The following is a 24,766-nucleotide window of genomic DNA, read 5'->3' as shown; positions in this document are numbered from 1 at the left end:
AATAGAAAACTACGTTTACTTATGAAATGGTCTTTCAATTTAAAATCACCTTTATAGATTGGTAACTGGAAAAAAACCAAACAACTGTGGGCTCAGCAGTAGAGCACTGGCCCAGTGTCGGCACGGTGTGTAAGTCCCAGATTGGATTCCTGGCCAGGGCACACAGGAGAAGCGCCCATCTGCTTCTCCACCCTTCCCCTTCTCCTTTTTTTCTCTCTCTTCCCCTCCCGCAGCCAAGGCTCCACTGGAGCAAAGTTGGCCCAGGCACTGAGGATGGCTCCATGGCCTCAGCCTCAAGCGCTAGAGTGGCTCTGGCCACAATGGAGCAATGCCCCAGATGGGCAGAGCATAGTCCCCTGATGGGCGTGCCGGGTGGATCCCGGTCAGGCGTATGCAGGAGTCTTGTCTGTCTGCCTTCCCATTTCTCGGTTCAGAAAAATAAAGAAAACAGAAAACTGTGTTACCATGGATTATAATTTATTTGCCTGGCCTGTGGTGGTGTAGTGGATAGAGCATCGACCCGGAATGCTGAGGTCACTGGGCTTGCCCAGTCAAGGCATTCACAACAAGCAATGAACAACTCAAGTGAAGCAACTATGAGTTGAAACTTCTCGCTCCCCAACCCCACCTCTCTGTAAAATCAATAAATCTTTAAAAAAAATTTTCTTGAATAAAATGTTAAATACAAAAAAAAGCACATTTGGCCATGGACTTCTTTTCTTCAGTAGTGGCGGAGGCAGCGATGAAGGAGACGGGTGAGCTCGCATCCACCTGGTACAGGCTCAGCTCGCTTCACTGCCTTCCCCGAGGCTGCATTGTACAAACAGAAAGCCCTCCACCAGCAGAAACGGGCCCACTCGCCACAGCGCCGTGGCCCGGAACTGAGCGCACATGATCTCTCAGGAGTGCCTGTATTGAAAACCTAACCCAATAATTCTCAAGGGACCTGCCTGTAAGAATCACCTGTCGTGCTTTCAAAGACACTGCTGCTAGGGCCACCCACCAGAGACTGCAGCTCACTGGTTTGGGATGAAGTTCCGGCACCATCCAAAGCTTTAAAAGAGCACCTCAGATGAGTCTAATATGCAATCAGGGGTGAAAGGCATTGTTTTGTTTTGTGGGGTTTTTTTTATTCATTTTAGAGAGAAGAGAGAGGAGAGAGAAAGAGACAGAGAGAGAGAAGGGGGGAGGAGCTGAAAGCATCAACTCCCATATGTGCCTTGACCAGGCAAGCCCAGGGTTTCAAACCGGCGACCTCAGCATTTCCAGGTCAATGCTTCATCCACTGCGCCACCACAGGTCAGGCCAAAGGCATTGTTTTTGATCTACAGTGTGGACTGGTCCAGCAAGGGTCAAATCACAAGATAAATGTAACCCAAAATTCTGAAGAAATCACATGTAAGAAGCTAACCTGACCCAGTACAATTAAAACTAAAAGTATACCATTCCCAGCACCAAAGAAAAACAAATACTGAATATATACAATTTATTTAATAAATTAATATCATTCAAAATACAGTGCCAGAACATTATGCAGTTGAACATGCTAGTAATGTTTGTCGTGAAGCACCTGTGCTCATGTCCGATGGCGGCGCCGCTACTGCTAGTGGTTCCTGGGATGAATGCCTGAGCGGCCCTCGTGACCTGCCGTCCGCACCGCTGGTGCAGAGAATGCCTGAATGGTTCGCCTTCCTAACCCTACCCCACACGCACACAACAGGTTAAAGAAACACACCCTGACGGCTAACGCATACTACACAATCACTCTACAGTAATACTTGTTATTAAATTAAGATGTAATCACCTGGTTGACCCACTCTAAGTCTTTAAGATGGAGAACTACGACAGCAGCAGGTAGTTATACGCATGAGCCAATGTTAATGTAATACAGAAAGTGGAGGCAGTCACTGATGAAAGCTCCACCCAGACCCGCACAATGAGGGACCAGCAATTTTTATTGCAAGCCCAGCAACTTAAGTCCATACCTGGTAAATGGCCAGCTGATTGGAAGACCTGTATTCTAGAGACAAGTATAAGTTAGTGAAAGGAGAACACATGCACCTCATAGTATAGTTAGACTGATCCTGCAGTCACAGCTTTCCCTGTGCAATACCATGAAATGGAAGATCGTCCTCAACTATATAGTATAGGATTTAGACATTTCTAATCCAACACGGACGTTAGTGTTAAGCGCAGCTGAACTAATTACACTGATAAAAACTGTACTCTGAGACTTCAGAACAGAAGCACAGGAATGAAATACATATGCTAAAGTAACCTCAGCACAGCCTGTGATCTACCACGCTAGGAACAGGAAGCTAGTTTAATAAGTGAGCTTTAGAGCTGTACACACACAGGGCTACCGATGTTAGATAATCCAGATTCTATGCTCTCGTGTTACACATAAAGGTTTCTCAATTATTGGATAATCTATTTCATATTATGGAAGCACATCTTTCTGCAAGATTCACTGATATATATTATACTGATGCAAATATTAAGTAGGGCATAAAAATAAAATTTATCAAAGATAGACTTTTATGTACTCATATTTTGTCCTTTCATAGCCTCTTGCTTAGCAAAGAAAATGAAAAAGCACATAAATCAGGCGTGCACTTCCTGAACTCCCAACTATACAGGCGGCAGCGCGACCATTTCTCCGTCCAGTTCAAACTCCTCTGTCCCATCCGGTGAAAACAGATAGGTGGGTGGTTTCCACGGAGACTCTTCCAGGCAGGATGGGTACAGTTTCCCCACAGTGCATCGGAAGTCTCTCCCTAAGTCCCACAGTACACGTTCAGATATGTGCTGCCGCAGAGACCACCGGTCGAGTTCCAGATCATACTGGTAAGTGACATATTTCGCTCTTTCATTTAAATGAGTTTCTCGCATAAACACACAAAGAGAATTTGAGATTACAACAGCTCGAACACAGGGGTCTGAGTACCTCTTAGCAGGGATGTTGGCTGCCATTTTCCACTCGTTTTTATTCACATCATAAATTTCCACAGTTACTGAAGACCCATCGACAGTGCCGGAGGGGAGTCTTATGCCAGAATTGGTAGCAATGTGTAACCCTCCAATATAGAAAATTTTATCACCAAAAGCCGCGGCTGAAGCAAAAGACCTGCTGGTCTGTCTCATGGCCATTTCTACCCACGAGTCAGACCTTGGGAAGTAACAGTACATGAGGTTCAGTGTCATTACATAAATGCAGTCATGAACCACCACTGCTGCGCTCCACTGCCAAGCACAGGGCAGCGGGCTGACCATTGTCCACTCATCCTTCTCCGTGTCGTATCTCTCCACGGTCCTCCGGTTCAGTTCTCCCCCTACGCTGTCTCCTCCAATGGCATAGATGTAGCCCTCACAGCACACCAAGGACGGCTTTATGCGGACAAAGAGCATCGGGGTCTTTGGAAACCAGGTATTTTGCTGTGCATCAAACCAGTAAAAGCAATTCACAGTTCTGAAGGCAGTCTGAAGCTTGCTGGTCTTACTGTGATACGTTTTCGTGTTTTTCAAAGGAATCTGACCACCTGCTATATAGATGTCGTTATCAGGAGTTACAACGGTCCCAACTTTATGCAAATCAGCTGGTGGGCTGCACAGCTTGTAAACTTTTTCTGCTTGGGGACTATAACAGACAGAAGAGTAAAGTCCACAAGAATTTTCTGAAGATGCTTCAATGAAAATCATCATCTCCTCTTTCGTCATCCCAAGTCTCGGTTTGAAAAACTTGGGCATGGATTTATACAGACCCTGAACCACTACGGACTTGTCATTGGGTGGCAGGCCTTGGAACCAGGCTCTCTGCGTGACTTCTGACAGGGCGTCGATCCTGATCTGGCTCAGAACCGAGGACAGATACTGGGAGCGGGACTCCGTGTTGTACTCCAGCCACAGCATGGCGGCCTCGCGCACCGTCTCCTCCTTTTCCACGTTCAAGTTGTCGCTACTGAGAATGTCGATGAGCAGGTCATGGGACAGCTGCATGAAGGCCTCCTGGTGACACACAGCAGTGAACTTGTGCTCCACCATTCTTTTAGCGCTTTGTTTCAGTTCCTCACAACTGAACAGGTCAGCAAAACTAAACAATCGCACACAATTCTCTGCATTTATTTTTTTAATTAAATATTCTCGACACCGTTGTAACACACCTTCTACCTAAAATGTAAAAAGAAAGTTGATAAAGGCAGAATAGACAAATTTTATTTTTATGTAGACACAGGTATATTAAGCAGACCCCTAATGCTGTAGTTTTTATTTTTAGATACATATTTTGGGCTAGGAGATATTTTCTGTAATGATAAAATCAAATAACTCTGTATATAGCTTTGTGTTTGTTCTACCTGTCCAGTGGCCTACTTAACTGCCCTATTTAGGAGCTGGCAGTGTAACACTAAGTAGGCTTTTAACAAACTAAAGGGAAAGGTAAGGAGGTTGGTGTATAAGCTATACACTTTTCTAGGCTTTAAAATAAATAACTGAGAGAAACAAATGAAAATAATGTAAATAAATCATAGTACAGAAAATGATTCTATATCGTTGAGTAGCTGGAATTTGGTTTTATCAACAGAGACAAGATAGCCAAATAAAACCAGATAATTATGCACAATGACTAAGAATAGTTATACATGTCTTTCTTACCTAGAGGGCTAAAAAATAACCAAGCAAAGGAACAACAAATACATTCTGTGTAGTTATAGACTATCTACATTTGGATGACCTAGCTTAGCAACTCTAAGTTTTCTAGATATGTCTTTTCTTAAGAAGAAAAAGCAGTTCCAGATGAACGAGAAGTGCCCCCTACTATACTTACTTGACATCACAGTGGTTAAATAGAAAAAAAAGCAGCAGCAAATCCACAGCGGTTACTTAGAAACAACTGATAGAGGCAGGGCGGCTTGGATCTCACTCACACTGGCCAGCCAGGGCTTGCACTACCTTATTAGACAAATGCTATTTCTCCAAGTCCCAATTACCTCTTGTATAAAACGGGGATGTCCTCACAAACAATTATTGTAAGAACTGGATGAGAACCTATATAAAGCATAGTATAGTACCGGGCATATGGAAACATCATCGTTTCATGTGGTTAATAGTGAAAGTCATAAATGACTGATCCCAGGTTGCCAGGGTAACCTAGTCCAAGAGGCAGAGTCTCAATTTGCATTTGGGCAAGCAGAGGAATATGAACTTCATTAATACAACAGAAAAATATGGTAAGGCAAGTGTCACTACTTACAGCAACATAGTGCTCTGGAATCTAATTTCTTAAAATTCCTAAGTTTTTAGCAATTTAATAAAACACCTGCTTTTAGTCCTGGCTTAAAAAAAGCTGACAGAAATTTGTAAGATGTAGAAAGATAGCACTTCCCCATTTCAAATTTGGATTCGGGATGTGAATGTCTTTGGCTTCAGTTTCCCCAATAGATAGAATAGGTACCTACTATAGGTACAGTATTTTAGTTTATATACTTCTTAAGATCTCAATATGGTCAAATGGCTGTTCTACATATTTAAAGTTTGATCATTTCCATGAGAATCTTAAAATTTTCTGTGAAGTAGTAATACCGTAAAAAATTAGGACTTCTCTTCAGAAAAAAAAAAAAAAGACTGAAGCACTTAACCACTGTTAAAAATTACTTTTACTTGTAATCTAAACAATGATACATTAGGCACAAGTATAAGTTTTTCACTTCTCTTTTTAATTAAATCCCATCATAAAACTAGTTTACTGGCTGATCAAATGCTATTCTGTTTTTCCTTTACATGTTGTAAGAAAACTTGTACCTTCTAAAATCTGCAACAAGAAAACTACATAGATCTATTACTGATGAAACCATGTTTCTTGAAAACATAAAGCACAGTTACTGTACACAACAGAAAGCCGCTGACCTGCAGGAAGCAAGCCGTTTCATACAGCTGTTCTACAGTGCCGTCGCTTATTGCCAAGTTACCCGTGTACGCGTAGGTTATAATTATCTGTAAGGTGGCTGCGTCCACATTCCTCAGGTGTACGTGTGTCTGTTTGCTCTCACTCAGTCCGCTCATGAACATGGCCCTAAAAAAGAGAGGAAAAACAAACCTTTGGGTTCAGTGTAATACAAACATAGAGCTAAAAAGACAAAACTACATAACATGGATGTTTCTTTAGGGGATTTGCTGATGGACAACTTACTGGGAAAACTCTTGAGGGAGACAGCAGAAAACTACAGTCCAGTGCTAAAGACACATCAGACTATTCCTCACACCATTCTGCGTGGCAATATCAAAATTCATTTACAGGCAAACCTTGTTTTATTGCACTCTGCCTATGACACTTTGTAGATACTGCATTTTATTTTACAAATTGGAGGTAAGATCCTCCATCAGCATCAAGATTACAATTCATTCACAGTGGATAAAGCGTCGACCTGCAACGCTGAGGTTGCTGGTTCGAAACCCAGGCCTTGCTTGGTCAAGGCACATATGGGAGTTGATGCTTCCTGCTGCTCCTCCCCCCCTTCCCTCTCCCTCTCTCTCTCTCCTCTCTAAAATAAATAAAGTCTTTAAAAAAAAAAGATTACAATTCACTGAAGGCTCAGATGATGGTCAGCGTTTTTAGCAATAGTTTTTACATTAAGGTATGCACATTATTTTTTTAGACATAATGCTGTCGTACATTTAATAGACTATGGTATAAATATAACTTTTATATGCACTGGGAAACCAAAAAAGTTGTGACTCATTTTATTATAGTCCTTGCTTTACTGCAGTGGTCTGGAACTAAACCCACAGTATCTCCGAGGTTTGCATGTCCTCCTCACATTCATACACTGGAATACTATTTGGCAATAAAAGGAACTAAGTATTGAATGTATTACAACACAGATGAACCTCAGAAACATTATGCTCAGTGGAACAAACCAGACTGAAAGGGACACACAAGTGCCAGGTCAAACTGGCCACCTTTACGTATTGGAACGATGCTCTCAACAACTGAGCTATCTGACCAGGGCAGAAAAAGATTAATATGAGTGTGGTATTGTAGATGAGTGGCTTTAATTTCAGCAAGTATTGGACTTATTACTATTTCTCCTTATTATCTGATTTGCTCTAGGCTAGGGTAAGTAGTCTCTCAGAAGACCAAGGACACTAAAGAAGGGAGCTAGCTAGTGATAAGGAAACAGCAGCAGCCCTAAAAAGACTGTTGTCTTTAAGCCTGTAACATTAATGGAAGATGTAAATTTCTTGGTCTTCAGGAAAACCAATTCCAACACAATCAGTTAATGATTAATAGCCTCATGACTAGAGAAGTTAAATAGTGTTATCTATATCACCACAAACTAAAAGAGGAAGAAAACAAAGACATCTAAATAAACCCATGTTACTTCCTGATTAAAGATAAGATAAAAATATTAGAGAGAATTTCTGCATAGCTTTAAGGTTCAACTAGATGACTGCTAAGTACTACCACAAAAGATTCTAGTCTGATTACAAATGTCAATCTGAAATTCCACAACTAAGGTATAAAAGCTCTTTCTAATAATGGATAATCAATTTACAGTTAATGGTCATTTAAAAGGGAAAGCAAACAGGGCCCAGGTACTGATTTTGTAACCTCAAATTTCTAATACCATCTGACAAAGCCTAGAGAAAAATATAACCATCACAATAATTTGGAATACTCTTAAATATATAAATTCTGAAATTGTAACTTAGACCACTGAATTAGAATTTCTAGGTTTGAAATCCAAGAATTTCTATTTGTGAAAGCACCCAACAAGAGTCTGATGATCAACCAGGTTTTAGAAACACCGTTTTCAAAGCTTTCTAAGGTAAGAAAATGTGTCTGAAATTACATGGAAAATCCAGCTTAAGCTGAAACAACTGCAGACACAGCAAAGCCAGTCGGCACCTGGACCTCAGTTTCTGTAATCGTTATGAAATGTGTTACATGAGGAAGGTGAAGATTCTACATCTTTTCCATGTACATTTACATGAAGGTCAAACTACACCTGTCCTGTCCACAGCTGCCACTAAAGAGCAGCAGAAATTAACATTCATTGTTGATCTCCACTTATGACTGCTAATATCTGTAGTAGAAATGTAGTGGTTCCCATTTAATTAATCTTGATTCACCCTGTCCCTTTCAAACATTAACAATTCAACCAAAGGGCAGAAAATAAAGGCATTGTGATGCCTTAGCTTCTATTCCTCTCATGAAACACTTAACAAAGAGTAACCCACTTTTAAAAGGTTAAAAGTTACAAAATGTCATAAAAATGTAAAGTTAAGCTTTACTTATTTGTAATTAGCAAACAAATAACTAAATCAACTTCTAAACTGTGAGGCATAGAGAATACCAACAATATTATTAATTATTAAATATTTAAATCTGGCAAAGAGTCTGGTTAGCCTAGGATATCACAAAGAAAATACAGGTCCTTGAGATGTCTAAATAGTGCCAATTATCCTCTAAAAGTATTGTGCTCTTTAATAAACAATGACTTACTACTTTTTAAATTTATACGGTCTACCGGAAAGTTCTGTCCGTTTTTGGAATAAAACAAAATACAAATTTTTTACTGTCAATAAACTTAATTAAATAATATAATTGCATTATTAATGATTTCTTGCCAGCGTGAGGGCAATTTGTATAACCTATTTTTGAAAAATGTTTTATCTTTTTATGAGAAAAATTGAACCAGTGCTTGTTTAATATCTTCTTCATTTTTTAATTTTTTGCCCTTCAAAAATTTTGTAAGGACAAAAACAAGTGATAGTCGGAGGGTGCCAAGTATGGGGAATATGGTGGATGCGACAATTTCCCAGCCTAGTTCTGCAATTTTTTGACGAGTCCCCAAAGCAGCATGTGACCTGGCATTATCATGATGCAGTATGATGTTTTCTATTGAACATCGCCGGCCTCTTTTCTTGTACTGCTGTCTTTAAATTATCCAGTTGCTGATGATACTTCTCTGAATTGAGCTTTTCATTCGGTTTTAAAAGCTCATAATGTATTAGTCCTCGAATGTCCCACCATATACACAACATTCTCTTATTCAGAGACAAATCTGGTTTAGAGGTGGAAGGGCTAGGTTTTCCGGGTTCACAATATGCCCTTTTCCTTACGATGTTTTCATAGGTAATCCACTTTTCATCCCGTTATCATCCGGTTCAAGAAGGGCTCGATTTTGTTCCGAGCAGAGATGTGCATATGACAACTCGATCATCCAAATTCTCCTGACTTAATTCATGTGGCACCTATCTTGAATATTTCCACATCAATCCTATCTTCCGAATATGGTCCAAAATGGTTTGCTGAGCTGAATTAAGCCTTTCTGTGATCTCCGGTGTTGTCAGAAAAAGATCTTGCTCCAGCATGGTCTTAACAACATCGTCATCGATCAAAGATGGTCGCCCAAGCCTGACCAGGCAGTGGCACAGTGGATAGAGCGTCGGACTGGGATGCAGAGGACCCAGGTTCGAGACCTCGAGGTCGCCAGCTCGAGCACGGGCTCATCTGGTTTGAGCAAAAGCCTACCAGCTTGAACCCAAGGTCACTGGGTCCAATAAGGGGTTACTCGGTCTGCTGAAGGCCCGCGGTCAAGGCACATATGAGAAAGCAATCAATGAACTACTAAGGTGTTGCAACGCGCAACAAAAAACTAATGATTGATGCTTCTCATCTCTCTCCGTTCCTGTCTGTCCCTGTCTATCCCTCTCTCTGACTCACTCTCTGCCTCTGTAAAAAAAAAAAAAAAAAAAAAAAAAAATCCTTTAAAAAAAGATGGTCGCCCAGAACATGGCTTATTAGAAAGGTCGAAATCACCTGTTTCGAATTTTTCTAACCATCTTCTGCATGTCCTATCAGAAACTGTACCTTCACCAAACACTTTCAATAAATTTCTACATGCTTCTGAAGCATTTCTTCCTTGTTGAAATTCGTAAAAATTACAGTGGCATAAATGAACTTTATCAGTAGCCATGGGTACACTATCGCTTCACACATAAGACTAACGTGAATCAACTTTGTTTTAATTTGCTACGACAGTATGTATACATTAAGTGATAAAAACAGAGAGGCACACATGCGCCAAATAAACGTGCTTACGTGTTGAAACTTGTGATAGAAACGGACAGAACTTTCCAATAGACCTGATATTTAAAAATCTCAAAAATAAATGAAAATTACCCCATTCATTTTTATTTCTTTTCATACTGTATTATCTTTAAGTACAAAGACTTTTCCCCTGACCAGTTGGCTCAGTGGTAGAGCACTGGCAGTGTGTGGAAGTCCTGGGTTTGATTCCCAATCAGGGCACACAGAAGTGACATTTCCTTCCTCACCCCTCCACTTCCCCTCCTCTCCGTCTCTCCCCCTGATGCAGCCATGGCTCAAAATGGTTAAGCAAGTTGGCCCAGGGCACTGAGGATGGCTCCATCACCCCGTCCCCGCCCCCCGCCCCCGGCTGCTGAAATAGTTCAGATGCCAAATAACAAAGCAGCAGCCCAAGATGGACAGAGCATCTCCCAGTAGGGCGCTTGCCAGGTGGATCCTGATCAGGGCTCATGTGGGAGACTGTCTCTCTGCCTCTCAATTAAAAAAAAAAAAAAGTAGGCCCTGGTTAGTTGGCTCAGTAGCAGAGTGTCAGCTGGTGTGTAGATGTCCCAGGTTCAATTCCCGGCCAGGGCACACAGAAGCACCCATCTGCTTCTCCTCCCTTCCCCCTCCTTCCTCTCTCTCTCTTTCCCTCCTGCAGCCATTGGAGCAAAGTTTGCCAGGCACTGAGGATGGCTCCATGGCCTCCACCTCAGGTGCTAGAATGGTTCCAGTTGCAATGGAGCAATGGCCTAGATGGACAGAACATTGCCCCCTAGTGGACATGCCGGGTGGATCCCGGTTGGGTGCATGTGGGAGTCTTGTCTCTCTGCCTCCCCGCTTCTCACTTCAGAAAAAATACCAAAAAAAAAAAGACTTTTTGTTTTTCTTTTTTAATGGGAAAACAACATTCTGAATCTTTTTGCCTCCCCATCTTTTCCTTAATTTCACCATTTTTGTAGTTAAACCTTTGTAATAAAAATTTCCTTCACTTGTCCCTTATACAGGCAAGGAAATGACCATAAAGCACTATATCCTCTGAATAGAAAATTTGAACAAAACATTAAGACATCTATTTTTTAAATGTAAATGTTTAAAAGAATTCCTATTAAAATAAGCTAAAATTCTGCATTTGAAATGAGAAACTAACCAAGATTACCATACTTACCTAAAATAAGAGCTACATGTTGCAAGAACCATCTTGTGACAAGGGAATTCAGTGCCCTCAACAATTAACACTATGTCAGTAAACAACTGCTGTTCATAAAACAGTTTTAACTGTTCCAACAAGGACACAGCATACTCAGTATTGATCTGCCTCTCGTCTTGAGTGGACATGACTGTATTCCATTAATATCCCCCAGAGCAGATAAGGAAAGTCAGCCTTACTGGTGGAAGGTCAAGTGAATGTTTCAGAACTAAAGGAAGAAACTCTGCTTGCTTTTATCTGCAGCATTCAGAATCCAGACTGACACATTCACTATGGAACAGTGTCTTGTTATAGACCCAGAAGCACTCCTAGGCCATCCTGTGGTAATGAGGTGCTTCAGAGGTTCTCAACAGTCTGCGACATCTTCCTCAAATCTGCAATTGCTGTACAGCTCATGAGGGAAAGACAGGAACACCCGAGGTAGGTTTCGTGGCAGCATCCTAGTTCTATGGCTCTTCTGGAATAAGTAAAAAGAAAAGTTCAGTTACAGTATATAGGCCAGAATATTTCAGAATACATTTCAAATAAAAATTATATTTGAAGTTCAACTTTAGATTTTACCATAAAAATGAAACATGAGAAGGAATGTTTTTAAAAGTCTATTACATTTAAAATTTAAAGACAAGGCCCTGGCCGTTTGGCTCAGCGGTAGAGCGTTGGCCTGGCGTGCGGGGGACCCGGGTTCGATTCCCAGCCAGGGCACATAGGAGAAGCGCCCATTTGCTTCTCCACCCCCACCCCCTCCTTCCTCTCTGTCTCTCTCTTCCCCTCCCGCAGCCAAGGCTCCATTGGAGCAAAGATGGCCCGGGCGCTGGGGATGGCTCCTTGGCCTCTGCCCCAGGCGCTAGAGTGGCTCTGGTCGCGGCAGAGCGACGCCCCGGAGGGGCAGAGCATCGCCCCCTGGTGGGCAGAGCATCGCCCCTGGTGGGCGTGCGGGGTGGATCCCCGGTCGGGCGCATGCGGGAGTCTGTCTGACTGTCTCTCCCCGTTTCCAGCTTCAGAAATAATATAATAAAAAATAAATAAATAAATAAAATAAAATTTAAAGACAAAATAATTAACATTCATAATTTTAAGTTAATTTTGTCTTCTATACAAAATATTAAACATTGTAGAAAATAAGCACATAAGTATACATTTTTAAAGTTCTTTAAAAATAAAAAATTTAAATCATAAAACCATCTCCCCTACATATTTGAGTGGCAGTCTATGACCGTAACTTAAGAGAAAAATACCCTTTTTCTGGCAGAGAATCTCATTTTGGAGATATATTTTAAATGTATTCACAAAAGCTTTATATTTAATTTACATTATTAAACTATATGGTAAATGGACTCAATTTATTTGCAAAATATAAACTTTTTTTTTATATCTGCAGTTCAATTCTACAAGGGAAGTATATGTAATATTAATCTTCACACAGTGTTTCCTTCCTATAAATCTTTTTAAGAGCATACAATTTTATTGGGAGAAAAAAATAAAAAACACAAACAAGACAAAATAGACATGTATTCTTATGGGAGACTCCATATCATATAAATATAAATGTTCTCCAATTTAATGTGCAAATTTAATACAAATCCAATCAAAATTCTATTTGCAGAGGACTCACCTGAAAGAATGCACAAAAGTTGCCAAAATATGGGGGGGGGGGGGGCAAGTTTGTCCTCAGGACTTACTTCAAATTAGGAACAGGGGCTTATTTCAGCAACAATCTTGGAACCACTGGCCACTCACCCAAGGAAACAAAACCTTGGTTTCAGTTAGACTGCATACCACTCATCAAAAGAAAGTCCAGCTGAATTAAAATTTAACTTTATTTGTAAATCATTATTTACAACTACAGCAAAGAAATTACAAATAAGAGAAAGGAAAATTCACATAATAAGCTAGTAACAGTAAAAAACTACCATCTCTTTTCTAATGTGATGACTCTTAGTTCCCATAATCATAAAGTCAAGTGGGGTTCAAACAAAACCTATAAATATGATCATCACTGGAACCACCAACATATCTTTTCACAAGATATGATCCGTATGTCAAAAAGATCAGTACTTCCTGCCCGAGTATACTATTCAAGGAACAGCTAACTTGATATAATCTGTCAAGTATCCAGCCAAGGTAACTATGGAAGTTAACTAAAACAGATGCAGTGTGTGGCGTTGGGTCAGTTAAGGTAATTTGGGTCAGTTAAGGTAATGACTTTGCTCTTCCAGTTGTGAAAATTACACTGTAAATCTAAGTTCTACTACACTGCTCACAAAAATGAGGGGATCAGGGAACGTGCAGATACTCCAGTCCTTTCAGCCTTTTGTATACGGTGCATTTTCACCAATGAAATACAAGTTGGTTTTGCATCTCATTTGCATAATCAAACACTGACTTGTTGTTTGCCTTTTTTTTTTTTTCCTTTTTGTATTTTTCTGACGTTGGAAACGGGGAGGCAGTCACCCGACCAGGATCCACCCGGCATGCCCACCAGGGGGCGATGCTCGGCCCATCTGGGGCGCTGCTCTGTTGCAACCAGAGCCATTCTAGCGCCTGAGGCAGAGGCCATAGAGCCATTCTCAGCGCCCAGGCCAACTTTGCTCCAATGGAGCCTTGGCTGCGGGAGGGGAAGAGAGAGACAGAGAGGAAGGAGGGGGGGAGGGGTGTAGAAGCAGATGGGCGCTTCTCCTGTGTGCCCTGGATGGGAATCAAACCCAGGATTCCTGTACACCATGGCCGACGCTCTACCACTGAGCCAACCAGCCAGGGCTGTTTGCCTTTCTAATGTTCTTGTTTAATAAAAAAAATCAAATGCTTTTTTTTATCGCTTCATATTCTTGAAATATCCCCTAATTTTTGTGAGCAGTGTATTTACTACAACCTCTAAGACGAATAGATAATAACTAAAATCACTGGCTATTTTCACATTAAGAATGCAGCGAGGCGCTGGGGATGGCTCCTTGGCCTCTGCCCCAGGTGCTAGAGTGGCTCTGGTCACAACAGAGCGATGCCCCGGAGGGGCAGAGCATCGCCCCCTGGTGGGCAGAGCGCAGCCCCCTGGTGGGCGTGCCAAGTGGATCCCGGTCGGGTGCATGCGGGAGTCTGACTGTCTCTCCCCGTTTCCAGCTTCAGAAAAATACAAAAAAAAAAAAAAAAAGAATGCAGCAAAGCCTACCCTGACCAGGCAGTGGCGCAGTGGATAGAGCATCAGACTGGAACGCAGAGGATCCAGGTTCGAAACCCCGAGGTAGCCAGCTTTAGCACGGGCTCGTCCAGCTTGAGCTTGGGGTCATTGGCTTGAAGCCCAAGGTCACTGGCTTGCGCTAAGGGTCACTCACTTTGTTGTAGCCCCCAGGTCAAGGCACATAAGAGAAAGCAATCAATGAATAATTAAGGTGCCTCAACGAAAACTTGATGCTTTCTTTTTTTTTTTTTTTACAGAGAGAGAGAGAGAGAGGGATAGACAGGGACTGACAGGAACGGAGAGATGAGAAGCATCAATTATTAGTTTCTCGTTGGGCATTGCAACACCTTAGCTGTTCATTGATTGCTTTCTCATATGCGCCTTGACAGCAGGCCTTCAACAAACCAAGTAACCCCTTGCTTGAGCCAGCGACCTTTGGTCCAAGCTGGTGAGCTTTTGCTCAAACCAGTTGAGCTTGCACTCAAGCTGGCGACCACAAGGTCTTGACCCTGGGTCCTTCCACATCCCAGTCCAACGTTCTATCCACTGTGCCACCGCCTGGTCAGGCAAGACTTGATGCTTATCATCTCTCACTTCCTGTCTCTCTGTCCCTATCTGTCTCTTCTCTTGAAAATAAATAATCAACCAACCAATGAATGCAAACAAGTGGAACAACAAATTGATTTCTCTCTCTCAAAAATCAATTTCCAAAACCAATCTAGACAAATTCAATAACCAAAAAAGAGGTTGGCAAGTAAGCGAAGCAACTGGGTATAAGACACAGTTTCCTTGAAATCCAGGCGTCTTGATATTTCCATTTCCAAACTTTTGATACCACAAGTAATACGGAGTCAAGAAAGTAGTTGGCACCTGCACCCACTGCTAACAGTGGTTCACACTGCAGAGTAAGAAAAAACTTTTGAAGATCTACTGAGTTTATTAATATATGCAATGATTATCTAATTTAAAAAACCCACAAACTTTCAAAAGATGTACTACTTACTCTCTCTTCTCATCACAAAGACAAAAATATTTCAGGCTTTGTAAATCATAAACTCTCTGTCCCAAATACTTGTTACCGGTGTTTGCAAGCAGCAAAAAACATTATGTAAACAAATGGACAAGACCGTTTCAATAAAACTTTATTTATAATAACAGCTTGCAGGCCATATGCACCAATCTCTGGTCAGACTGCTTCTTGATCAAATATTAAGAATCAGGTAGTGCCCTGGCTGGTGGCCCAGTAGATAAGCATCGCCCTGGAGAGCCGAGGTCTCCAGTTTGATTGTGGGGTCACCCAGTGGATCTCAAGAGTGCCAGCTCCACCCCCAGGGATCCATCCAGAGGGCCCTGGCTCCATACTCTCCCACCCTTAGATTGTAGGTTGGAGCCCTGGTCAATCAATGGCACAACTAGGTGAAACAGGAAGTTGATGCTTCTCTCTCTTTCCCCCGCCTCCTTCTCCTTTCTCTCCCTCTCTAAAAAAATAATCAGGCCCTGGCTGGTTGGCTCAGTGGTGGAGCATCGGCCTGGTGTGCAGGAGTCCCGGGTTCAATTCCTGGCCAGGGTACACAGGAGAAGCGCCCATCTGCTTCTCTGCCCCTCCCCCTCTCCTTCCTCTCTGTCTCTCTCGCAGCCGAGGCTCCACTGGAGCAGAGTTGGCCAGGGCGCTGAGGATGGCTCCATGGCCTCTGCCTCAGGCACTAGAATGGCTCTGGTTGCAGCAGAGCGGCGCCCCAGATGGGCAGAGCATCGCCCCCTGATGGGCATGCAGGGTGGATCCTGGTCAGGTGCATGTGGGAGTCTGACTGACTGCCTCCCCGTTTCCAACTTCAGAAAAATACAAAAAAATAATAATAAATCAGAGAGAACCAGTTATCTGCCTTCTATTTTGTCCATTGCTTAGGTAGGTCTGTTCCTGTTGTCAATACTGCCACACCCACGACGTCACACATGCTCATACATATTATATTAAATGGAATACATCCTTTGTAGTTGTATTTTTATTTTCGACACTACCACTATATTATGGAAAAAGTAACAAAAATTAGAAAAAAATTATGTAAAAGAAAAAAGGAATCAGCAAATAATATATATAACTTGTTCTTCTTGAATGTTTTCCCTTCAGATCACAAAACAAGGAAAAAGCACAAAACTTAAATGCTTGAAAGTTGAATTAAATATAATTCATCTAACCTATATAACCTTTTTTCGATTTAAGTATTTTACATCTCATACCTAATCACACTACTGCTTCCCCCACTACTGCAGGTTCAGTGGAAAGTGAAACACTTTCTTTATCAAGTATGAGTAGTACCCTTTGTTAAAAGCTTAAAAAAAGGGTCATTCTTCCACATCGTAATCTGTTGAAAAACCCCACAATAATAAAGAACTATTATAATAAAAAACATTTATTTTATCAACTACAATATCTACATACATTTAAAAAAGAGAAGATGTACAGTATGTCCGTAAAGTCATGGTGCACTTCTGACCGGTCACAGGAAAGCAACAAAAGATGATAGAAATGTGAAATCTGCACCAAATAAAAGGAAAACTCTCCCAGTTTCATACCTATTCAGTGCAGTTCGATGTGTGCTCACGCACAGATTTTTTTTAGGGCTCCTTAGGTAGCTATCCCGTATAGCCTCTACAGACTCGTCACTGACTGATGGCCTACCAGAACGGGGTTTCTCCACCAAACTGCCGGTTTCCTTCAACTGCTTATCCCACTGAGTAATGTTATTCCTATGTGGTGGCGCTTCATTATAAATGCGCCGATATTCACGTTGCACTTTGGTCACGGATTCGAATTTAGCAAGCCACAGAACACACTAAACTTTCCTCTGTACCATCCACATCTCGACTGGCATGGCCGTGGGTTGCTCCGCTGTATACACGGTGTTATGTCATCATCTGCACATGTGCACATGCTGCCACATCATCCTACAGAAACTGGGAGGGTTTCCTTTTATTTGGTGCAGATTTCACATTTCTATCGTCTTTTGTTGCTTTCCTGTGACCAGTTAAAAGTGCACCATGACTTGACAGACACACTGTATATAAAACAATGCTTGCAAAAGACATGTAGTGGATACATAGATTGATTAGATGAACCAAGGGGCCCAATATTGGGAAATCACTGTTACATGCTACAATTCCTGGGACCAGGTACTTCAAGAGTAACAGGAAAGTCCTATATTTTAAAGCACACCATTAGGACATAGTTTACAGAACACAGTAAAAATGCCAACTAGAATAACAGAAGTCATACAGTCACGACATAATAAAACTCAGAATATTATACAGTACAGTGTACTTTGACATAAAATTTGGGTTCTAATATTTTTGTCTAGAATATCACCCAAGCCTCCAAGGTTCTAATAAGTGAATTCCACTACACAAAATAATTCCAAAACATTGTTATTAAATGATCATTACAATTAAATCAATCAGAAATTCATAGTAATATATATAATTCTACTTAAAAATCTGAAACAATTCTTTTTTTTTTGTATTTTTCTGAAGCTAGAAACGGGGAGAGACCATCAGACTCCTGCATGCGCCCGACCGACTGGGTTCCACCCGGCATGCCCACCAGGGGGCGACGCACTGCCCCTCCGGGGTGTCACTCTGCCGCGACCAGAGCCACTCTAGTGTCTGGGGCAGAGGCCAAGGAGCCATCCCCAACACCCGGGCCATCTTTGCTCCAATGGAGCTTCAGCTGCGGGAGGGGAAGAGAGAGACAGAGAGGAAGGAGAGGGGGAGGGGTGGAGAAGCAGGTGGGCGCTTCTCCGGTGTGCCCTGGCCGGGAATCGAATCCGGGACTTCTGCACGCCAGGCCGACGCTCTACCACTGAGCCAACCGGCCAGGGCCTGAAACAATTCTTATGGAAAATTATTGCAACCGGTTTTCCTCCCTTAACCGATGAGGCTGATCAGCAGTTCACTGAACTGTTTAAAAGAAAGGATAAAAAGATGAGAAGGCTGCAAACAAGGATTTCATAAAAATTACTGTACACAGCAGGGATAAAATAGTAAGAGAATAAGTCATCATCTGTATGAAGCATCTTCAAGTTGTGTATTTCCAACTTAGGTGGTGCTGCCACTTCTAATGCTACCAATGTCAACACAGAAGATTGAAAACTTTCGCTGGAAAGGCTCCAAGGCTTTCTGAATGTTAAATATTGCCAAAAACTAAGAGCATGAACTGTGGAGCCAAATTACTTGGGCTGAAAGCTCAATTTGCAACTTACTAGTTATGTGACCTTTTTCAAGTTACTTACATTCTGTGCTGTAAAATGGGGTATGAAAATAAACTCTTCTCAATGGATTAAGGATTAAATGAGTTTTAAAAAGTGCTTGGAAGAGTGCCTGACACACAGCACTACTATATAAATATGTGCAAATACTTTTACTGATGCATCACTGGTGAAGCTTTTTGTAGCCCTTTCCAAACTCCTGAATCTCAACACCTGTACCAGGTCTAGGGGTCCCAATTACAAGGTCTCGGCACTTAAACACAGTGCTCTTTTCACCTTGGGTGAATGGTATTTTATTTTTTAAATTAAATTTATTGGGGTGACACTGGGGTGTAACATTGCATAATACATCATCCGTATAGTGTACTGTGTGCTCACCACCCCAAGTCAAGTCTCCTTCCATCACCATTTAGTCCTCTTTACCCTCCTCCACTCCCCCCACTACCCTGGGTGAATGGAATTTAGGTAAGAGAAATGTATTCCAAGATTATTGGGAGTATTTTGATGGTACAAATAAATCATGAAACAAACTAATTCAACAAAGACTAATCTTGAGAAGGCGGAAGGACGCCAGCACAGGAAGACACAGGCAGGCCAGGAAGGCACAGTCATAAACAAGCCTTCCTTGGTTTCAGGGAGCAGCTAGACTTCTCCAGGAGAACAAAAGCCTGGTGCCAGACACAGTTTGATAGTTTCACCTTATCAAAACAACCCCCACAGTTGAGAATGTTAGGAAGACTTAGTTTTTAGGCTGTCAACCATTACACAATCAGAATTTATTTAAAGTTGTGACAAATATCAATTGAAAAACACCTCGACTTTTGAAGAATTTATCAAGTTTAATCAGTTTCAGTAGTATCCCCTCCTCCAATCAAACTTCGAGTTTAGGTCTACTCTCCCTCCTTCCCAACCACACTGAGAAGACTATAGAGCTCTACCAAGTAATTTATGCTCAGTACCTTAACTAAATTCAGGTCGCAACGTAAGCTTCTGTATTACACTAATAAGTAGCCTCACTTTTAAGAAATGTAAACATAGCCTGACCTGTGGTGGCGCAGTGGGATAAAGCGTCGACCTGGAACACTGAGGTTGCCGGTTCGAAACCTTGGGCTTGCCTGGTCAAGGCACATATGGGAGTTGATGCTTCCTGCTCCTCCCCCTTCTCTCTCTCTCTCTCTCTTTCTCTCTCTCTCACTCCTCTCTCTCTAAAAATCAATAAATAAAATATTTAAAAAAAAAAAAAAAGAAATGTAAACATAAAGGAGATGCCATTTGTGACAGAACAATTACTAGTATGGCCTCTTATTTTGGATATCACTTTTTTCCTCCCAGCTCTGCAGTGACTAAAGAACGCTGTAGCTAAATTTCACAAGAGCAAAGAAAGTGGACCCTAATTTGTTCACTGGGATTTCATTTTCCAAGTCAAATGATTTTTGCAATCACAATCACAGAAAACAGTTCCCAGACATTCATACATACAAGGTGATTAAGGGCACAGCTACTTACTTAACTGTGAATGATCAGAACCACTGACGTTTCTCAGTTTCTGTAAAAAGTAAAATAAAAGGTAAAAGGAACACTTAGAATATTCTGCCTACCATGGAAGAAGCCACCACCTGTTAGAGGCATGGGAGGGGAGCAGAGAAGGAAAAAGTTTAAAGCACTTATCAAATTATTCCCTTTTCGCCCTGGCCGGTTTGCTCAGTGGTAGAGCGTCGGCCTGGCGTGCAGAGGTCCCGGGTTTGATTCCCGGCCAGGGCACACAGGAGAAGCGCCCATTTGCTTCTCCACCCCTCCCCCTCTCTGTCTCTCTCTTCCCCTCCCGCAGCGAGGCTCTATCGGAGCAAAGATGGCCCGGGAGCTGGGGATGGCTCCTTGGCCTCTGCCCCAGGCACTAGAGTGGCTCTGGTCACAACAGAGCGACGCCCCCTGGTGGGCGTGCCGGGTGGATCCCGGTCGGGCGCATGCGGGAGTCTGTCTGACTGTCTCTCCCCGTTTCCAGCTTCAGAAAAATAAAAAATAAAATAAAATAAAATAAATTATTCCCTTTTCTCCAATCTACAATAATCCATTCTGCTAACACTTAAGAGGTATCTAGGCACTGCAAATTTCTGGAGGAACCAGAAATAACCTTCATATACTTAAGGTACTTGGCCGTAGCAGGGTAGCTCAGTTGGTTAGAGTGTTGTCCTAATACCCTAGCCTAAGGTTAGGGGTTCAAGCTCCAGTCAGGGCACAAACAAGAATCAACCTATGAATGCATAAATAAATGAAAAACAGATGTTTCTCTAAAATCAATAAAACAATTTTTTAACTGAAATCAACCTGTCCTTTCTAATATTCTGAGTTATTCCAACCAGTTGCTCTATTTAAATGCCAAAAAACTGAAATCAACACAACTGAGATATAAGAAGGATTGACATTTTCATTCATATATTTTTAGGGCAGCAGGGCCAAACCTTTTTCCTGGTCTTAAGAATATGGGCAAGGAGCCTGACCAGGCGGTGGCGCAGTGGATAGAGCGTCAGACTGGGATGCGGAAGACCCAGGTTCAAGACCCTGAGGTTGCCAGCTTGAGCGCGGGCTCACCTGGTTTGAACAAAGCTCACCAGCTTGGACCCAAGGTCACTGGCTTGAGCAAGGGGTTACTCGGCCTGCTGAAGGCCCATGGTCAAGGCACATATGAGAAATCAATCAATGAACAACTAAGGTGTCGCAATGCGCAACAAAAAACTAATGATTGATGCTTTTCATCTCTCCGTTCCTGTCTGTGTATCCCAGTCTATCCCTCACTCTGACTCTGTCTCTGTAAAAAAATAAAATAAGGCCCTGGCAGGTTGGCTCAGCGGTAGAGTGTCGGCCTAGCGTGCGGAGGACCTGGGTTCGATTCCCGGCCAGGGCACATAGGAGAAGCGCCCATTTGCTTCTCCACCCCTCCGCCGCGCTTTCCTCTCTGTCTCTCTCTTCCCCTCCCGCAGCCAAGGCTCCATTGGAGCAAAGATGGCCCGGGCATTGGGCATGGCTCTGTGGCCTCTGCCTCAGGCGCTAGAGTGGCTCTGGTTGCAATATGGCGACGCCCAGGATGGGCAGAGCACCGCCCCTGGTGGGCGTGCCGGGTGGATCCCGGTCGGGGGCATGCGGGAGTCTGTCTGTCTCTCCCTGTTTCCAGCTTCAGAAAAATGAAAAAAAAAAAAATAATAATAAAATAAAATAAAATAAAAAAAACAAACAAAAGAATATGGGCAAGGAGAAAAACAACTCTTCGCTAAATGTGTGAATTTCTTGGGAAAACCAAAATATCTTTTGCCTTTTAAAGTTCCAATCAAGTTTCCAGGAACTGACCTTAAATGCATTCAATGTTTGGATCGTATGAAATATCTTATTATTTCCATTAACCAGGAGAAGGAAAACCTACGGAAGAATGTAGGCTTAAACACCATGAAACCCCTGTTCCCACCCATCTCCTTCCAGGCCTGGCAAGGAACTCAAGTGAACATTATATTACATGGTAATGCTTCTTATGGGAGGAAAAAAGGGAGAAGAATTATACCTTGTCCAACTGTGTCCTACAAAGCTGTGTGTAGAGAACACAGCACTATATGGGCTAAGCGTGGACTATAAAGCACACTCAACAACACTGCCACAGCCCTGCAGAGTTCACCAGGGATAAAGCCCTTGAGGATCTCAGGGCCCCACCGGAAAAAGCCTTCAAATGCGCACTAGACCAACAAAAGATCAAAGGGAAGGAGTCAGCTCCACATTCGTTAGCGGCCGGATGGAAAGAATAACAAATTCTACATCATCAAGACTGGAAAACAACGGCCTGGTTTTACTTTCCAATTTACTTTAGGTCAGAGGAAAAGTCCCTTTGAAAAAAATGTCGGGGAGCGGGGGGAAGTGCTTACCAAAGGTTAACGAAAGTAAGTCACAATGGCGGGAGAGTCGTAGCCACACTCCTCAGGCCAAAAAGAAAAAAGAAAATGTCATTTTGGTCAGACGACACTGCCGATATGGTTTTGTTTCCGAATGCTTCAATGCTGGCTGAGCCAGACAAACAGATACAAGCAACACGTGACCGACCAGTCCTGTACCCTCCGTTCGCATCCGGCCAAGTGACACAGACGACGGGCATTCCACACTAACATACCCTTTCAGAGTTAGTTCTACATTTTGGACTCTCTTTCTATTTTCCCTTGAAGGGGCCATCGAGGCAGCGGACAATCCTAGACAGACATCTGTAACCCAAGGAATGTGTCTATTCCTCTCCCCTTGAGAAGCTATGAAAAGAAATCTTGGATTGCTAAACCAGAAAAAAAAAAAAAAAAAAAAAAGACACTAACTGAAAATAACTACTTCACCTCAAACTAAAGGATGCTCTAGTGCCCGGCGGTGGTCGAGTTCCACTAAGTTAGCGGCTTCAGACGCCGGCCGACCCCGTGTCCGAGGGCAGCCTCGGCTCTCTCTAAAAACCACCCGCCGCTCACAATGGGGCCTCTGTTAGCCCAGGCATCTCTCGGCCGCCGCTCCGGACGCGCCGCGGAAGAAAAACTGCAGGAAGGGCTGGCGCTCCTCCGGCCCACGCACGAGTCGTCCGGGAAGCGGCGGTTTCGGCGGAGGCGGGCGCCGCCCCGGGGCCCCGCGGCCGGAAACGCCCCCGCACGCGGCGCCCACGCCGGGCGCCCAGCAGCACAGGGGCCGCGGCGGGGAGCGCGAAGCCGGGCGCGGGGTGCGGGGCCCCTCGCCCTCCCCCGCCCGCGGCGGAAACGTCTCCGGTTTGAAAGATGCCGCCGCCGTCCGCCGCCCGCCCAGCCACAAAGGGCCGAGCCCCCTCGCGCCCTCGCGCCGCCGTCCCTCCTCCCGAGTCCTCCGCGCGTCGTCGCGGACGCCCCGGCCCGACCCCCCTCTCCCGGCACCGGAGACGCCTACTCACCCGCGTCCGTCGGTCCCGACGGCTGGAATCGGCGCGGCCGGCGGCCCGGGGACACTGGGCCCCTAGGGCGCGGCGGCGGCGGCGGCGGGGGCGTGGCCCTCCCGCCCCGCGCGGCCCAGGCCGGGGTCTCGCCTGCGCCTCCGGCCGAGGAAGGCTGGGGCCGCCGCCGCCTCTTCCTTCCGGCTGCCCCTCGCTCGGCCGGTCCTGCGCGGAAATCAGCGTCCTCTGCGGGCGCCGCCGCGCGCTCCTCGGGGCCCGGCCGCCGCCAGGCTCCTCCCCCCGGGAGCCGCGCCGCCTCGTCAGCCCGGGGCCGCCAGACGCCCGGCTCGCCGCTCCCGCCCCGCCCCTGCGGCGCGCTCTCGCCTCCTCGGCGGCCCCCTCGCGGGCCCCTGCGCCGCCCGGGAACGTGCGGGCCGCGGGCCAGGCCTGGCCAGCGTTGCCGTCGGACGGCTGCGCGCGCCTAGCGGCCCAAGCGGCAGTTTTGCAGTTTCCCGGGTTCTCCCGCCGCCCCCCACCCCGCCTTCCCCCGGCCCCCCCTCTTCCTAGGCTGGAGCCTTCCGGAAAACCAAAACAATCGGGTCCGCGCAGGCGCGAAAAAGGAAGCGGAAATAGCAAGAAGGGCGGGGGCGCCGCGAGGTGACAGGGAAACGCTATTGAAGGGGTTTCCCGGGGAAGGTCAGCGGAGGGCGCGTGCGCGGCGGAGCCCGCGGATTGGGGCGGCGGGCGGTGCAGGTTTTGACTCCGGTGCAAGGAGAGACCGGGAATTTTCCTGCTAGGAAATCTGGGAAGCAAGGCACCGGGGTTTATGCCGTAGGCTGTTTTCTCCGCCTGGAAGTATAAAAATTTGCAGAGCAGTCAGGGAGTGGGAATGGGGGCCAGACAACAACAGACCTGGGGGAATAAGGGGAGACGCTGGGCAGCTGGGTCCGTGGGCTTTGTCCGTTCAGCCCCTTCTCGCCAAAACACGCCCTCCGTCTTCCAGAGCACGTCCGGTTATCCCGATCTCATCCAGAAAGGTCCCCTGTCCCGGGCTCTCCAGGCCAAGGCACAAGTCAAGGCAGCAGTGAAAGGGCCCGCGTTGGGGAGGAACCGCCAGGGTGCG

At 44.3% G+C, this 24,766-nt stretch overlaps 1 protein-coding gene across 5 annotated transcripts; it reads right to left on the bottom strand.

Annotated features, from left to right (window-relative positions):
- Positions 1 to 1,475: 1,475 nt before the first annotated feature.
- KBTBD2 (kelch repeat and BTB domain containing 2) lies at positions 1,476 to 24,168 on the bottom strand. 5 transcript variants are annotated; one of them, XM_066353817.1, is made up of 5 exons: positions 23,665 to 24,168; positions 20,241 to 20,280; positions 11,259 to 11,757; positions 5,902 to 6,067; positions 1,476 to 4,167 (listed from the first exon to the last, which is right to left on the bottom strand). In XM_066353817.1, the coding sequence occupies exons 3-5, from the start codon at positions 11,426 to 11,428 to the stop codon at positions 2,632 to 2,634; spliced, it is 1,872 nt and encodes a 623-aa protein (XP_066209914.1). In that variant the 5' UTR covers positions 11,429 to 11,757; positions 20,241 to 20,280; positions 23,665 to 24,168; the 3' UTR covers positions 1,476 to 2,631. The 5 variants fall into 5 exon arrangements, with proteins under 5 accessions (XP_066209914.1, XP_066209913.1, XP_066209915.1 ...); XM_066353816.1 differs by lacking the exon at positions 20,241 to 20,280; XM_066353818.1 differs by lacking the exons at positions 20,241 to 20,280; positions 23,665 to 24,168 and adding an exon at positions 23,093 to 23,262.
- Positions 24,169 to 24,766: the final 598 nt, after the last annotated feature.

The sequence above is a fragment of the Saccopteryx leptura genome, chromosome 12 (genome assembly GCF_036850995.1).
Source record: "Saccopteryx leptura isolate mSacLep1 chromosome 12, mSacLep1_pri_phased_curated, whole genome shotgun sequence".
NCBI classification, from domain to species: domain Eukaryota; kingdom Metazoa; phylum Chordata; class Mammalia; order Chiroptera; family Emballonuridae; genus Saccopteryx; species Saccopteryx leptura.
The sequence above is the reverse complement of the archived record's forward strand: the minus strand, read 5'-3'. Positions and strand labels throughout refer to the sequence as shown.